General features: G+C 36.9%; 1 protein-coding gene across 8 annotated transcripts in view; it reads left to right on the top strand.

Moving 5' to 3' along the window:
* Nucleotides 1-4,655: 4,655 nt before the first annotated feature.
* The window catches only part of PALLD (palladin, cytoskeletal associated protein), a 229,050-nt gene continuing 217,411 nt past the window's right edge, over nt 4,656-16,294 (top strand). For 7 of the 8 annotated variants that reach the window (XM_068403430.1, XM_068403436.1, XM_068403435.1 and 4 more), the window contains exons 1-2: nt 4,656-4,805; nt 7,787-8,833. In XM_068403430.1, the coding sequence (XP_068259531.1) occupies nt 4,804-4,805; nt 7,787-8,833 (1,049 nt within the window). In that variant the 5' untranslated portion in view covers nt 4,656-4,803. Of the gene's footprint in view, nt 4,811-7,786; nt 8,834-16,294 lie in introns of all 8 variants that reach the window. The other variant, XM_068403429.1, reaches the window with a different exon arrangement.

Below are 16,294 nucleotides of genomic sequence, written 5' to 3'. Positions count from 1 at the left end.
TGCTCCATGTTTCTTCACCTTTGTGCTAAACCCTGGGAGGGCACGGCGTGCTTCACAGCCGCAGATGCAAAAGTGTATTAATCACGCTGCACAGGGGCTCAAATTCCTAACAAAATTCCTTTGAGATTTTAAGGGATGTTGAAGACACTCACCAGTAAATTGGTAAATTGTCCATGAGTTCAGTTTTTACCTGTCTGGTTAGTGATAGATGAAAAAAAATAAGGCATCTTAAGAAAGAATAGTATTACAAGTGTTCTAGTATTGAGATAAGGGAAGCTGAATTGCAGGTTTCACAGGCTGAGGTAGGTTTTCTCAGCAAGACCTTAGATACCATAGATTTTGAGAGGCCTTCATCTCATCCCCAGTTTAAGAAAGAGTATTAGTTCTTTGTGAGTTGCTTATTAGCCTTCCTTTCCATTTTATGGTTTCCTTTGCTACTCACAGCTGTCGTAATTCCGGAAAGTTGTGATATTTTTAAGTTTATTGAACTGTTGTTACTTGCAGCCCCTCAGTCACTTTGTTGATGAAGTATTCTGTAAAAGAAGAGTGTGTTGTTGTTACTGTTCTTTTAACAGTTTAATTTTAACAACCTTTGTATTTCTTCTAGACCAAGTACTGGTACCACTGCTAGCAAAACTGAAGGTGTATGAGCTTTTCCGTTGCACTTCTGTAATAAGCAGTACAGGATGTTTGTTCATGAAAGCTGCGTGATCAGAAATTTCAAATACGCTTGCTAAGCAGTACAAGATGTTTGTCAAAAACAAATGACTGTATAAAGGGGAGGGGGGGGGCGTAAATAGGATGATTCGTATAACAAGAAAAATGTGTTCCTAGACGACCACCCTGTTAGTTAAGATAGTAGGTTTAAAATAACATATGCTAAGCTTGTAACTAGGTAAGGAATTATCAGCACAACCAACTAACGGCAACCGCCGACAAGAGGAACTATCAGAACACCGACAGGAGGAGACTTACGATAATGAGTTCCTGAAAATAATTAACATAATCACACCCATTCCCAGAACTAATTGTAATAACCCTTACTCATCTGAATGAATATGTATGCTTTGTCTAATAAATTGATGTTTCCCGTATGATTCGGCGTGCCGTTGGTGGAGTGGTGACTCCCCGGCCGCCCAGCGCTGTCTTTGCTTATTGTGGCTTGCTTACTGATCATATCATTGGCAATAAACCATAATTGCTCAATTTCTCGAGTCCTCATTTATAACACTTCTACAGTTTCCTCCTAGGAAAATCCTCAGAGAAGCTCTTCCAGAAACTTGGAAAAATGTTATTGGAGTACCATTGACTCTGCTTGACTATTTCATTATGTTTGACACTTTCATATATATATGACAGGTAGGTAGTTCCAATGCACTCTATAAAATACCACAGATTAGCTCTAGCTATATAACAAATTTATTTACAAATACATTTACAAGCAAAATTAAACATGTTTGCATACTGAGGGAAAATAAAAAAAAAAACAAAGCTATGTATGGCATCAAAATGCAGCAAGGCAGTGACCCAATATGTTTAAGCACAGGTGACCAGATTTATTTTTTTTTTAACTTTCAGAGGTGGAAAAAAAGTCTGTTAGTGACTCAAAATAACTGGAGGATTCTGTGGCAACTGGTAAAGGGGGTTGTATCTATCTCAGCTGCTTAAAGCAGAAGCAGCTCTTAAAGATTCTTATTTGAAGTTTACAGACTGGAGTTTGACTTCAGGTCTTGGAAAGGAGATTGCCTATCTACTTGTATTTTATCCTGTTGCTATTTAGAGTAAGATACAAAATAACAGGGACCATAACAGAGGTTTTCTGCTTTGTCAGGTAAGTACACAAATTACTAGGGTAAAGAGCCATGCTCATTATTACATTTTGGTTTTAGCCCAATTAACAATGAAAATCTTTTGCATCATGTAACATCTTCATCAGATGGAATGGAAAGCTTGTATAACCAGAATAGCTTTATAGTTTGTGACATGAGGTTTTGAATGACTCAGGCTGACTAGTATTAGAAACTATTATTAAGGTTTCAGGAGACCAGTCTAGCAATGCTCAATCAAATCTAGCAGTAGTGAAAAGTGTTCTCTCCATGGAGTTCTGTTCATGAGTTGGATTTGCCACAATATTGCAACAGGAGTGGAATGAGCATTATCAGGCATAATATCCTTTCTCTTGTTTGTATGTTATTGTTAATTTTTACATGTAAATGCTAAATTATTACATCATTGCATATTATTGCACATGTTTATCTTTCAAAATGTGTAATTGTTCCAAAGTTTTAGTCCCTCTGGCATTCACTTCTAGTGATTTACTGCTTTCTACCACCTTTGTAAACAAGTGTACACATTATTTTTGCAATAAAAATGGAAGGTCTTGATCAGTCAGTTCCCAAAAGATTCAGCATAGGTCAAAGGATTCCCTAAAGCATTCCCTAAATCTTAGTAGAATGACATTGGGAAAATTTGTTTGTGGCTTAATACAACTGTATAAAACCTTACCCTAATAAGTTTGCAAGTTATGACGAGTATTTCACTAACACTTGAAGCCACTAGGCATAAACTGAACAGAAATCTTCCACTTTCTGGGCAAATGTTTCTATCATGCTTTACAAAATGTAATAGGCATAGGTGATTTACACATATCACCACTGCAACTGTGTTTGTAAAAGCTCAGTTCCTTTAAAAATGATCTCTGCAGGTGTCTCCAGGCAGATATATTTTCTTCCCAGAAGTGACAATTTAAACATGTGATTCCAAGAACCAGGATTTCATCCAACCCCTCCTGTAGAAAATGCTGAAGATAGCCTAAGGCAGTTTGTTGCTGTTTATATGCAGGCTATTTTTGGCTTCCATTCCAAGGTGGCTAACTCTTACACATTTAGTGGAGAGGCCGGTGCCTGACACAGGGCCTGGATTCTGCTCTGTGCGGTCACTGCTTAAAAATTAGGCTTACAGTGGTTAACTCTTGTATGACCAGCTCCTTTTTTTGTGTACCGTTTTTAGCCTGGAATTTTTAGAATGATGATTCTGTTCTTATTTGACACACTGGAATTACTGTAAAATGACATGAAATAAAATCCTTTTTATTAATTTCATTTACAACAAGGTAAGGATCCCAAGTCATAAGAATGGGGTTAGTATACATTGTGAAGTAAGTAACTATTCCTAATCCAACAGTGAATCTGTTGAAGCTCTGATTAGGGGACAGTAATTGCCTGTATGAAGATGCAAAGAAAGATACTATATTAACCACTGAACTAAAATGTGTGATACCAGCACTTGGTAGCACATAAAGATGGTCTGGGACCAATAGGGAGCTGTGAGTATCTTGGGCACTTCTGTCACAACAGCGGGTCCGCTGCCCTTACACTGTTGCTAAAGGAATAAACTTCAGCAAAAAATGCAAGGCAATATCTAGAAGACCTTGAGCTAATAACAAGTGCCAGCCCATAAAATGAATTCAAATCAGAGAGCAGATATAATGGACACTGGCAGAAGAGATGGAGGTCTATAACACCTATTTGGAGCTACAATTTCTCCTATCCACTCTAGAGAATTTGACTCCCAATAGGCTGCAATCTGGCAGAAACAATCCTACACACACATTGCTTTTATTTCTGGAAATTATGTGATAAAGTCTGTAGGTTAAACCAGCAGTCACTGCAGTTTACTTCTTCCTTTCACTATCAAAGGAAATGATGTGCCTGAAAAGGCAGAAGTGTGCTCTTGGACAGAAAAATTTTCTTCCCTGAGACAAAACTCTCACAGGAGTTCTTAATGAGGTGAAAGTACTTTCTTAGCAAAGCCAGTAAGGGAGAGTTGACTGTATTATTCATGACACTCTACAAGGCCAATGAAACCAGAAATTCATGTTGATTGTTTCAGTGTTAATATATGCGTCAGAGTTGTGGGGTCTTTTTAAAGCATACATGGTTTCCAAGGATTTTGTGTGTAGTTTCTGAGGGAGATACTTCTTTTCTAATGATAGGATTACCTCATTTGAGATGTGAAAATTCAGAAAGTAAATTTATTTGTACAGTCATATATGATTACAGATTAATAATTATCTATTATTACAAAAAGATGTACCATTTCTGCTGATAACTCTTAAAAGGTTAAGGGTCTTTTCCAACCTAAATGATTCTATGATTCTGTTTTTTTCTTTTCCTGGAAGATTTTAAGGTGCACAAGGAAGCTATTATTTTTAAACTACTTCTAGCAGAAAAAGCCAATTATTTTACTTATTGTCATAAAAATAGTTAATTTTGTTAAAAAAATAAAAATCTGATAAGACAAAATGCTGTAGAAAGAAATTATTTTTCAAAAATTAACTTTCACACACTGTGTTTTCTGTGACCTGTGGAGGAAGGCCTCTTAATAATGAGCAAAAATCACATCCTAAAATTCCAGAATAATATTTTAAAACAGCCTAAAATACTGTGTTAAATACAACAAAAATGGCTCATTTAAGTGATTAAGTTCTCTGAATTTCTGAGTAGTAAGGGCACAGAACTTTGTGCCACTTCCAGGCCTAACATTGCTTCTACTGGAATTCCAGATAGTGGCAGTCTGCTGAAACATGAGTTCAGTTACCAAATATAGATGAGTGGGGTAAGAATTACATAGTCACAGAGCACAGATGTAACACACAGGCCACAGTCTTCTCGATGCTTACTGAGGACCAAGCAATCTTTAGTGAATAGCTGGAGCAATTTTAAGCCTACTTAGATAAAGAAGGAAAAAAACAACTTTACCTGCTGTTAATTATACTTGAGACTCTTCACATTGGCCTGTTCAATGTAAGGTCTGTTTTATATTTTCTGCTAAATTTAATTATTGTACTTTGGGGAGTAATTTTGCAGGATTTCAAAATTCAGAGGAAAAATATATGCCTTTTTGTTTTAAAAAATCTTACTAAGTACATTTCTACCTTCATATTATTCCTTTGAACAGATTGACTTTGTATCATATTTTTTTAAGTAATAATTTTTCATTGGACAGGTTCCAAAAATTCAGGATGCTTATACTTTTCTTGAAAGGAGTCCTTTAATTTTCTATAGTTTTCCATATTTCATTATTTATCTCTTAAATACCTTAATTTGATTAATTATTCAAATGTTTTCTGAGATTAATATAATCCAGTATATTTTGAATTTACTATTACCATATTATTCCTTAGAGCATCTATATTATTTTCTGAATAAATATTTAAACCATACGATATTAAAATGTGTGTTTACTTGTGGGTAATTTTTAAATATATAGCAAATAGGACCCCATAAATAACTTATATGCAATAATGCTGGAAGTATAGCTAAACACTAATTTACATGCCGTATTGTGTGTTATGTCTGTGTCTTTAAATGATACAGTATACGGCTTTGTGGGTTACCTAATGAGTAATGATGATGAAAACTGTTATAAATACATTGTAGTCTAACTTGGAGAAGCTAGAAATAGCAATTGAAATTTCTAATTATTATCTTATATGCTACTTGATAGGGTTAGCAGTACTTCACCTCCAGTTCTCTGTGGTTACAAGTTGCTCTAAAAGAATAGTGGCTTTATGTTTTACAGTGCGGCTGAAAAAATGTCTTTATACTGGGACATTCCATTCAGCTGTCTAAAGCTAGATATATAAGTCCATTTTTAGGCACCAGACCTTTCTCATGAAGAAGGCTTATCAGCATTAGAAATTGCCAATAACCAGCACATGTTTAAATTCATCGACTTTATCTAAATACCCAGCTACAGATTGATTTACCTGAATTTAGACATTGGGCTTTGAAACTTATGACATATGTAGCCATTATATTTTTCTAATGAGTGACAAAAAAGCATAAAACTGATTATTGGGAGGAGATAATTCATAACACATTAATTTCAATCATCGTGCTGGGTGGCTAGCAATAGGTGAAATTGTCCTCTGACCCATAACCCATTGAAACACCAGAGTAGCTTGGTGTTGGAAGTCAGAGAAGTTTATCTGAGTACGTAATGTATCACTTTGAGATGTGAGCAAGCTAAGAACCAGTATGAATCAGATTTATACAAAGATAACATTTGAAGCACAGATATTTATGAGTTATCTAAATAGTAAACTAACATCTTTGTTCATTTGAATAAAAATTTTTTAAAAATAACTAAGATTAAGGAGGCAGAAACTCTCCAGGTTTAACCCTTGGTTCCCTGGCATTCATCCAGTTTATGCCTTAACAGCTGAGCCTCTAGACCAACTGTTTGCTTGGCTTCTCAGATTCATTCTTTAAAGCCGTTATGTGGTAGTCAGTTATACTGTATATAGTTTTTTAGATTTTGTTGACAAGAGATTGGCATGGTTGCTAAACTTGTTGCCCTGTAAGCACAGATAAAAGGAAAGAAAGATGTAATCATAGCATAGAACAAGCCTATCACTGTATTCTATAAAAACATATATCAAATCCAAAAATGCTTTGGTTCCCTTGTACTTCTTTTTTATGTGTTGAGTTGTAATCTGTTGGCAAGACAAGAAGACTTATCAAGAGATACGTATGCCAGGCCAAGAATTCCAATAATCTATCAGTCAGTTAATGACTACATGCCGAGTAAGCCCTGGTGAAGTGAGTAAAGGTAATTAGAGCTTGCACAAGCTGATGTAAAATACATCCTAGTGCATCTCATGACTGTCGAGCCACCTATCTATCAGTGGAGAAATACTTTGAATCATTAAGAGAAAATATAATATTTTTTTAAATCTTGTGCAGAATTAATCTTATAGAAATTGTCGAAAGAACAGGAGAATTTTCAAGGGTAATTAAAGACCCTAATGTTCAACTTAATTAAATGCTTTGAAGAAGCAGCAATTAACTTTTAAGATCAGATCTCCCACAATCTAGTGACCAGCACGACAAATAAATTTCAGTAAGGAGAGTTTCAGGCAGATCCTTCCTTTGGGAAAAAAGCAGTTTCCCTGATGTCTTGTTTCATGCTGGCTTTACAGTAGCAGAGAGCGCTCATCCTCATTCTAAAATCATATGGGAAAACTGCAGACGTATAGACGCTTCTGTACTTTGTAAAACTGGTACAGAATATACATTATACACTTATGTGGTGCAGAATGATACATAGGTTGTGAAATCTGTTTCTTTAGTGTTATACTTTTAGCATGTGGTAGTTTGATATTCCACTTATCAGTGTTGAGAAAACTGCTACCAAATTGCACTGAAAGGTAACAAGTTAAAAACATTAACACAAGAGGTAAAATAACATTAAACACATTATCAATATTAAACAGAAAGGATAACTTGGAATTTCTAATCCAAACATCCTTGTGTAGAATCTCATAATGGTTTCCACTAGAACAGTGTTTTTCTCTTGGAATTTGGTGGTTTAGTGTCTGCAAGACAGTGTTATGGGAAAGAGAAAAGTAAATATATTCCTGAAATCATCATAAGCCTAAAACCAGAAAGACTGAAGTGTAACAGCATTGATGTGAAATAACAAATCACTCAGATTGGTCCAGTGGAACTGAGCTTGTGCTAAGCAATGTACAGACAAAGGATGTCTTCATAGTTCTGAAGGAAGACATATGAGAAAAATGACTCCTAAGTGCTCTCATTTCCACCTAGAGAATTTGCAGCCCTGACCCCTTCTAATAGAAACCAAGGTTTACAGTATTTCATGCACTGTTGGGTCCTGCTCTTCTCCCAGTTTTGTGTCTAGCTTATGGAACCCAGGATATAACAGGGGTTTTTTATTGACAAGGTTTTTTTTGTTAAGGAATTGTATTTGTGTCTTCCAGGATGCAAGACAGAAGCTGTGGCCAGGCATTGCCTCTTTCTTTAATGCTGAAGGAGGCTTACTGTGCAGAGAGAGGCACCAATAAGGAATATCCTGAAAATATGTCAGAAGCTTCATCCTACCATGACTTTTTTTATGATTCCCTATCAGACATACAGAATGGAGAATTTTCAAATGAACTTTCAGCCTTCCTTACCCAGGAGGAGATATGTAAGAGCCTTGACATAGCTCGGGAAGCCATTGCCAATTCCATGAAGGAGGATCAGAATGCAGCACCAGACTTTACTCATTGCTTCAACACCTCTCTTTCCAGCACTTCGGAAAACCCTTCTTTCAGGGATACCAAACTGCGTGAGCAAGATGCTTTACAGAGGCCTCAAGCAAGCAGTCTGACATCATCTGCTGCAAGTTATGTTCTCCCAGGAAATCAGAAAGAGCAATCCACTGCACCTCAAACAGCAAGTAGCTTTGTCACAGTTTCCAGGAGGCAAGCAAGCACCTCACCTTTGCTAACTGCTAGTCCCAGCTTCATTAGAAGCCTGAAACATTTGGAGAAAGATGGTCCAGGTGTGGCTAAGACAAGCCCAAAGTCTGAATCAGCATCCCAGGGAGAAGTTCCTTTCAGGAACAAGCTGTGTGACAAAGCTGCCACATTCATAGATGAATTGTCATCTATATTTAGACAGACAGCAAAAACAAGAGGCCGAAGTCCTGATGGGGACTCTTCTTCTCCAGACAGTGGATACCTGTCTCCTAGAAAGAAACAACCAGCTGTAAGTACCTCAGTGAACCAGGAGTTTGACAAGCCACATCAGGAGACTGAGCCTGAGGCAAAACTACCTGGGGTTCATCTGAATGGAGAACAATTTTCTGAAAGGGAGAGCCTCACTCAGAGCGAAATGGTCCTTTGCCATCCCTTCATCAACATGGAAGAGAATCAATCTTCACCACCTCAATTCACTCAGAAGCTCCGGAGCCAGGAAGTTGCTGAAGGAAACAAAGTATTGCTGGAATGCAGAGTTGCTGGCAATCCAGTCCCTGATGTCAGGTAAGTGCATGCCTTTTAACTAAGTCACTGGATATCATCATCTTCTGATTGTGGAAGATACCTAAGGACAGGTATCACACTGGACCTGCTTAGAGGTAGTCACATAAGACCAGTGGATCATGCAGCGGTTAGTAAGCACGTGGAATAACAGATTCAGACCTCTTTAGTTCTCTTAGAGTGTATCATTGTTTTCTGCTTGGGAAATTAAGTTCTGCTTGATTCTGAGTGACTGTTACCTCATTGATCTAGGTGAAAGAATTCACAATTTGTCCCTGAAGAGCATGTATCAAGCAGTTGATAGTTTTTACTGTCAATTAATTAGAATGTCTCCAAGCCCCATAGCAATGGGATTTGGGGCCTATACTGTGAGATAACCTAAAGTAGTCAAATATTCTCTTGTGTAAGACATTTCCAGAAGACATTAAGATGGTCCCCATTTCAAAACTTCTTTTGATACTTTGTAGCGAAATTAATGTGCATTTGCTTTTGTTCAATGACAAAACATAGAAGTAACTGCTGTGTTAAGTTTGTTTAGTTTAGGTTCTTCATTAACATGTGTTTATAACAGTTATAAAAGCTACATTCGCAGTATCAGTGAGGGCTGAATAACTCATAATACTTTCCACTGTATTCCTTTCCTTCTAAAGGTAATAGAAATTAAGGTCAACCAGCACTGCAAAGACAGTGTTTGCCACTTCACAGGTCTGAGCCTTAATGCTAATATGATTGCTTAACACACACACACAGGTAGATTATACCTCTAGTTTAATAGTTCCTCACAACCTATTTTGGTTTCAAGTCAACTGAGCGTATTTTATATTCTCAAAGGAAAATTTTGCCCAAAACATCCTGTTTGGACAGGATCGAATTTGTAGTTCCCCATTCAGAACTTCCTGTAAGGTTCTTTAGTTACATCTGAAGTCTACATAATTCTTTTAAAGTTCTCAACATTTCCTTAAAGGAACCTTAACTTTAACCTTAACCTTAACAATCACTTTCCTGTAACACTTGTGCTTTAAATTTCTTCATATCTTTTGCTGTGAAGTCTGTCAACACTTTGAAATTACTAATGATTTGCATTAAGTTACCCCTGATTTCCTGCAGATAGTCACATGTATAGGTCCTGTGGCTATGCAAGCTTAGGAATTCATATCCGTCACTAGACAGTGTCTTCACACATACCATAATTGAACTTCTTCTTTGAAATCAGTCTTTAACATATTTTTAAAATCTGTGCCTTTTGGTACACATTTGCAGAGGGAGTAACCAGAGCTGTCAGTTTGAAGATTTTAGATCTTTGTCAACAAGATCTAAAAAGTACAGCTTTGAAAAGTCGTGTTATGGCTATATGTGCTCGTATATGCTTTCATTCCAAGGTGAAAAGTTACTTTGTAGAACATACCTCCTGAGAGTCTTGTTTGTGACTGTTGAAGAAATGGCATTGCCTTTATCCTTCTCTGAGTCTTCAGTGAAAATGTATCCCAGACAAGCCGAATATTGAGACATTGACATTTTTATAGGGTCAAAAGATCATTTATAGAGACATCAAGTGTGTTCAGTTGTTCTTGCACACAAAGTGGAAAAAATTGTACCTCAACACATTGAGTACACTGGTTATGTACTCAAGCTCGGATTGTCCTACAAACTGAAGCCAACCGGCCTTCTAAACCAAGACAAGCTGTGGATCTAAGCATGCTAAACAAAGGAATTATATCATGAGCCTTGCCAACAAGTCAGGAAGCTTACCCCAAAAATATAAAAAAATATAATGCCTAAATTGTAATGCCCATTAAGCAATATGGCAGCCATGTCTAGTCATTAATAGTTGTTTGGTATTTTACTTTTTTAAATATCTGCTGGGAAAAAAAAGGACAGGCATCACAGTTATGGGTGCAAAAGCCTTCCAGTTGTTCATTCTCCTTCAAACTTCCATGAAGCAGGAAAGGGGAATTTGTAGGAGTCACACAATTATGACAGCCAGGGAATCTTCCTCTTATGTTTCTTCTCTTAGATTCTGTCCTGGTTTGGTTGGGATTTTGTTTCAGTTTGTGGTCAGCCATGGTGATCACAGTCATTAGCAGCTAAACCCAGGGCAGCTGACCCAGGCTGGCCCACAGGTCTATTCTATATAATTAACAATCAAGTTCACTATGAAAGGGAGGGCTTGCTAAGAAGAGGTGGGGCTGTTTTTGTTCTCCTCTCTTCTGGCCTCTTCCCCCCCCCCTGCCCCCCCTACTTGCTGATGCTTGGTATTCCTGGACAACCTGCTGCAACTCTGTAGCTAAGTATACTTTTGTGTGTTTTGTGTTAGCATTTATATTGGTTTCTTTATGTTATTAAATCTGTTTAATTTTAACTCTTGAGTCTCCCTCTTTTTCCCAATTTCCTTTCTCGTTGGGGAAGGGACATTGGGTGAGAGAAAAACTGCTATTGCTTAGCCCTGGGTGTGGACTAAATGAAGACAGATTCTTCCTTCTCCCTTATTAAGACACTGTAGCCTGCCAGTGGTACTGATGTGGACACCAGGGCAACACAAGCTGTTAACTTCTAGTAATTACCTTGTTCTTGTATTGGGTTAGGTAATATGACAGTTAACATACGTTACTGATACTTTTGAGCTGTGAAATAGAGTAGTAGCAACAGACAGAGGGACCACCCTTAAGGAAAAAAAAAATTACTATTAATTAATACTAAAGACCTTTTCACCTAATTTTACCCATCTGTAGGCTAGATATTTAACCTGACCAAGTCACCTGAGGCTCCATCTGCAGTCACTAGAGAACCTGTTTGGTACATTGACAAGAACTTAAGGCAAATACTTCAGACTAAACACTTCATTATTACCTTGTTATAACAGGTGAGGTGAATACAACCCATTCACCCATCTCTATGACCGTGGATGGCACAGGGAGAAAGAGTTGCTCTGCCAACTCATATCCACAGGTAATGCAACTAGAAGAAAAAAAAACCCTACACTGTCTTTCTTAGAGGTGAGAATTCACAATGATACATATTGCCTCAAAGTAACTTAGTGTTCCTAGTATTTGAATTTTAAAAACATCAATACTTCCATAACTTGAACAGCAAACTTTCTTACAAAGTTTTTTTGCTAAGAAAGCAAAAGATACAAAGGTTTTTTAATAGGGTACTTCTTATCAAGTCATTAATAAGACTATTAAGGTACTGAGAGTCAGTCTGTAGACAATACTGTTTTACTAGAATGGCACACTCTTTCTGTTGGCTTGAATAGTTTTACCACCATCAGTTTATTACACTTTAACATGTATTTCAGTCCTACCAAGTTACAAAATCTATTTTGTGAGGCAAAAATAATCTTAGAATAGGCAGCACATAGACATGGAGGATCTCTAAAAGCAGAATTACTAAACATCCACTACATAGAGCCTAAGGTCAACAGGCATTTACTTTCATAACACAGCAAAAAACCCTCACTGGTGCCATCAGACTCACATACTCTGTATGTCCTGCCGTTGGTACAAGTACAGTTCTGTTCAGAAACGATTAGAAGTTCTTGATTTCTTTTATGAAATACGGCGTAGACAGTTTAGGTTAGTTTGACAGCAGCAATGAGGTTGCAGTGTTTTAATAGCAAAGATGTGCTGTTGTAATGCTTTGGTATCTTGTTGCTATTATTTTATCTGGCAGGACATCAGTCTTTACCTCAGTGATATGACTCCAGAACTGTACATAAATATCAATTGAACAAGGAAGTTGTACAAGCTATGGAACTTTTTTTGCCTAGGTCTTTTACATCATTGTTGTATTCATTTTAGAGGCTGCTGATGTCAAGATGCTTACAAAAAATGTAGAAAAAAAGCTTTATGTTCTTTAAATTTTAATGTAAGCTCTGCTTTTCTGAATCTTAACTCTGGCAGAATCATTAAATGAGAAGGCAAATCTTAATCACTGAGCAGAATGAGTCATGACAAACACTGACATAATAGTAGATGATTTTAGAATCAAGTATACTTTTAAGTAATATCATCAGAATAAATGAATTTGTAACTTTTGGTTTATTTCCCTTTTTGAAACCCATAATTGTGCTATGTTAATAGTCTGCAGATACAGCCATTGCTGAATCACAGCAAATATGCTTCATGCCAACTTCTTGGTCTCTTGCAAAGCTTCTTGGAATTTAATACACTTTCATGGTCCACCCTCGACTTGCTTTTACTTAATAATTATTAATAATTGTCCATCTGGCAACAGCACACAAATTTGTGAATATACATAAAGAAAATGTATTACTAACAAAAAAGTACTTTTCCAACGTTCCCACTAAAACTACATTTCCCCTTTAGTCTCCATTTCATTGTGGATCTTGAAGAGAGGAAAAATACACCAGCTGTACCTCAAACATACTCATTTTGGAAGTAAATACAATTTTGCACCGTGACCTTTGTGTAATGACGCTGCCTTGGCTGAAGAGGTCACTCGCACACAGCACCGGTAGGTTTCTCGCGAGCTGGATTTCTTCTGCGGGCCGAGCCGCTCAAGGGGGAGGTGTAGAGCCCTTTAGCTATTGAGCGATTTTGGGGAGCCCATAGAGCAAAAGCCAAGACTCTTTCAGTGGTTAAGAGACTGCGCTAACTGTGTAAGGACACAGCAAATGCTTGCGTGCTGTTTGGGTGAAACTCCAAAGTCCTATCTATGAATCTTGGGGAAAGGAGGGAGTTCTTTCCTTTAGCAAATAAAGCATGCAGAAAAATTTGTATGGATTCTAGACTATAACAACATTACTAGGAACTTCTAAACAGTGACCTAATATCACCTATGCATATCACTTCCCCTCTTTCTGGAGCTGAAAGGGAGTATGGTATGTCCTGAATATCCAGTAAATAGCTAATATGCTGCAGTGGAAACAGACAAGTCTGTTTAAAACCACTGATGTATTTCAGAGCAAGTGAAGAATGCTTGCTGTTTGTGCCACTTTCAGGAACATTTCTGTAAATTAGAGTTTTATATGGTAAAAAAAAAAAAAAGGGCAAAACACCAGTTATACCGTACTAGTTGACCCTTCTCTTGTACTTTGGTAATCTAGTTTTCTAAAGCACTGTACTTAGACAACTGTTTCATTAGACTGAATTTCTGATTCGTAATGGCTTTGAAAAAAAGTCTTTGGAGCATAATCATGTGAATTGGAAAGACTTAAATACCTACTGTTTTCTGAAGAAACTGGCCAGAGGAAAAAGGTGTAAAAGATATTAAACATTTTGTGAAAACTGCTGAATAGGTAGAATACAGAAATGGGTATTAATGTTATTGCCAAAAGAAGGGCTATAGAACAAGCTGAAGAGTTACCTGGTCTGTGAGGTGTAATAGCCAGATGCTTATCATGTGAAAAACTTGCTGAACAGGAGATGCAGATGCAAACAGGGGCATGAGCCGGGATGACCACAGTCTGTACATTTGCACATAGCAACAAAATCTGCAGAAATGAGGCTTCAGTTGTTCCAATTTTTCCGAGAAAAGCCAGTTCTAAAAACATAGCCACTGCAAATAATATTTTTGGAACTCTGTGTGGTAAGTGTGATAAAAGTAGAGAGCAACTGGGATTTTCATTTTTTGTCTCAGCTGGAAATAAAATAACCAGAAGCCATAGTTCCTAAAGTCATGATGAAGTAACAATAGTTTAATGGTGACAACAAAAGCACTGACTAAGTTGTTATTTTTCCCAGCATCCAAGAAGTTGTCCAGCCTAGAAATAAGCACAGCTGATATTTAGGCAAAATCAAGCAGTGGTGGCTATGAGTTCATCCAAGTGATCTACAGCAGAGCAAAAATCTTTCAGAAGAAACTACTTCGGTATTTCTGATTGTTTAGCGTGTTATTGTTTTTCTATGCATCACATTTTATTCTGGATCCTAATAAACTCTGTAACCGGCTCTCTTCCTTTTTCTTAGCTCTTTTTGAGCTAAACTTTCCAAAGTCCTCAACCTATCCAAATTGGAGCTAGAATCCTGCCTTAAGCCGCTACCCTTCTTATAAGGCTAAGGATAACAAGGTTGCAGAATCTTATTATAAGCAAAGAAACCATCAAATGTGCTGTACGGACAAGGTTTATATTTGAAGGTTATGTGACTAAGAAGGCCTCTTAAAATTTAAGTTCCTTAGATGTTCATAGCTGTATCATATAGAAAGTAAAAACTGTAAGTATTATGGTTTCAGTGACAAAACTTGACCAAAGTAGCTTTGTTCTACAAGAGTAAAATAAGTAAACTTTGACAGAAGGACTTATAACTAGAATCTTAGAATTGAATCCCAAAAGAAAACAATCAGTTAAATTTCAAGAACCACTACATTTCCTCAAAATTCAATGCCTAACTTACTAGTTCTACTAGGAGAAAATTAGATATCTAACAACAAAGATTTTGTCACTGGTCAGAACAATTTTAACATTGCTGAACAACCTGGATTTCAACCTAAGACCTAGCAAAGTATTGGGTAGTTTGAGAAGTTCTAGGATATATGTCTTCTAAAGAAGGTTTAAAGCATATAAAATATAAGTTGAAACAGAAATTTTCTATATTACTTTCAAAATCATTGTATCAGTATCTCTCTTTCAAAGTGCATCAGCAGTGCAGTACTTAAAATACCCAAGTTAGCACTGAGCTAGCGAAAGCAAATCCCTGCTGGGAGTGACTTAGAGCTCTTCAGCATTTGTCTCACTACCTGAATATTTAATTACTTCTGAGATCTGCCCTGAGCTGTAAGCTATGATTAAAGTATTTGCAGATATTCACCCAGATTCTGTAGCACAGCAGGTATTGAAATATTTTGTGCAAAGTATATTCTCTTCCTTCTTCAACAGCAAATGGACTGGAAAAAAAAAAAAAGTACTTTCCACATACTAGATGGCAAGAGCAGGATTTCTTTGCTTTAAGGAATCTATTTGCTCTCATTATAACCCTTTTCTTCTCATAAGTGTTGTTTATTTAAATTTCACTGTTACAAGTACCCGAAGTCTCCACCTAGAAACACTACTTGCTTGTAATTCAGAAGTGTTTTTAGAAAATATGGAAACAAATGCAAAGTACAATACTTAGATTTATAATAAAACCCAAACTACCTTGATTTCTACAACTTCACAAAACTTACCCAGTTTTATAGCCTTTAAAATCTTTGAAGTCTAAAAACATGCAATAAACTATGTCTCCACCAAAGATTTCCTGTAATAAAGGGCCAGATCCCCCAGTACTCTAATCAGGCACAGCTGCAGAGAACATTGGACATCAGATTAACTAATGCTTTACACAGATCTGCACAGCTGGGTGGAAATCCAGGTGTTCAGGACAATAGTGACTGAACTACCTAGACAGCAGCAGGTAGATTTTTAAGTCTTGGGAATGTAAAAGGTGTCACAGATGTAGTTTCTGCTTTTACACAGGGCTTGATTTCAAGTAGGAAAACTGTGGTTTAGAGATAGCATTTAGTTTTGTT

Source organism: Nyctibius grandis, chromosome 6, assembly GCF_013368605.1.
Source record: "Nyctibius grandis isolate bNycGra1 chromosome 6, bNycGra1.pri, whole genome shotgun sequence".
Lineage (NCBI taxonomy): Eukaryota > Metazoa > Chordata > Aves > Nyctibiiformes > Nyctibiidae > Nyctibius > Nyctibius grandis.
This window is presented reverse-complemented; position numbering and strand designations above follow the sequence as displayed.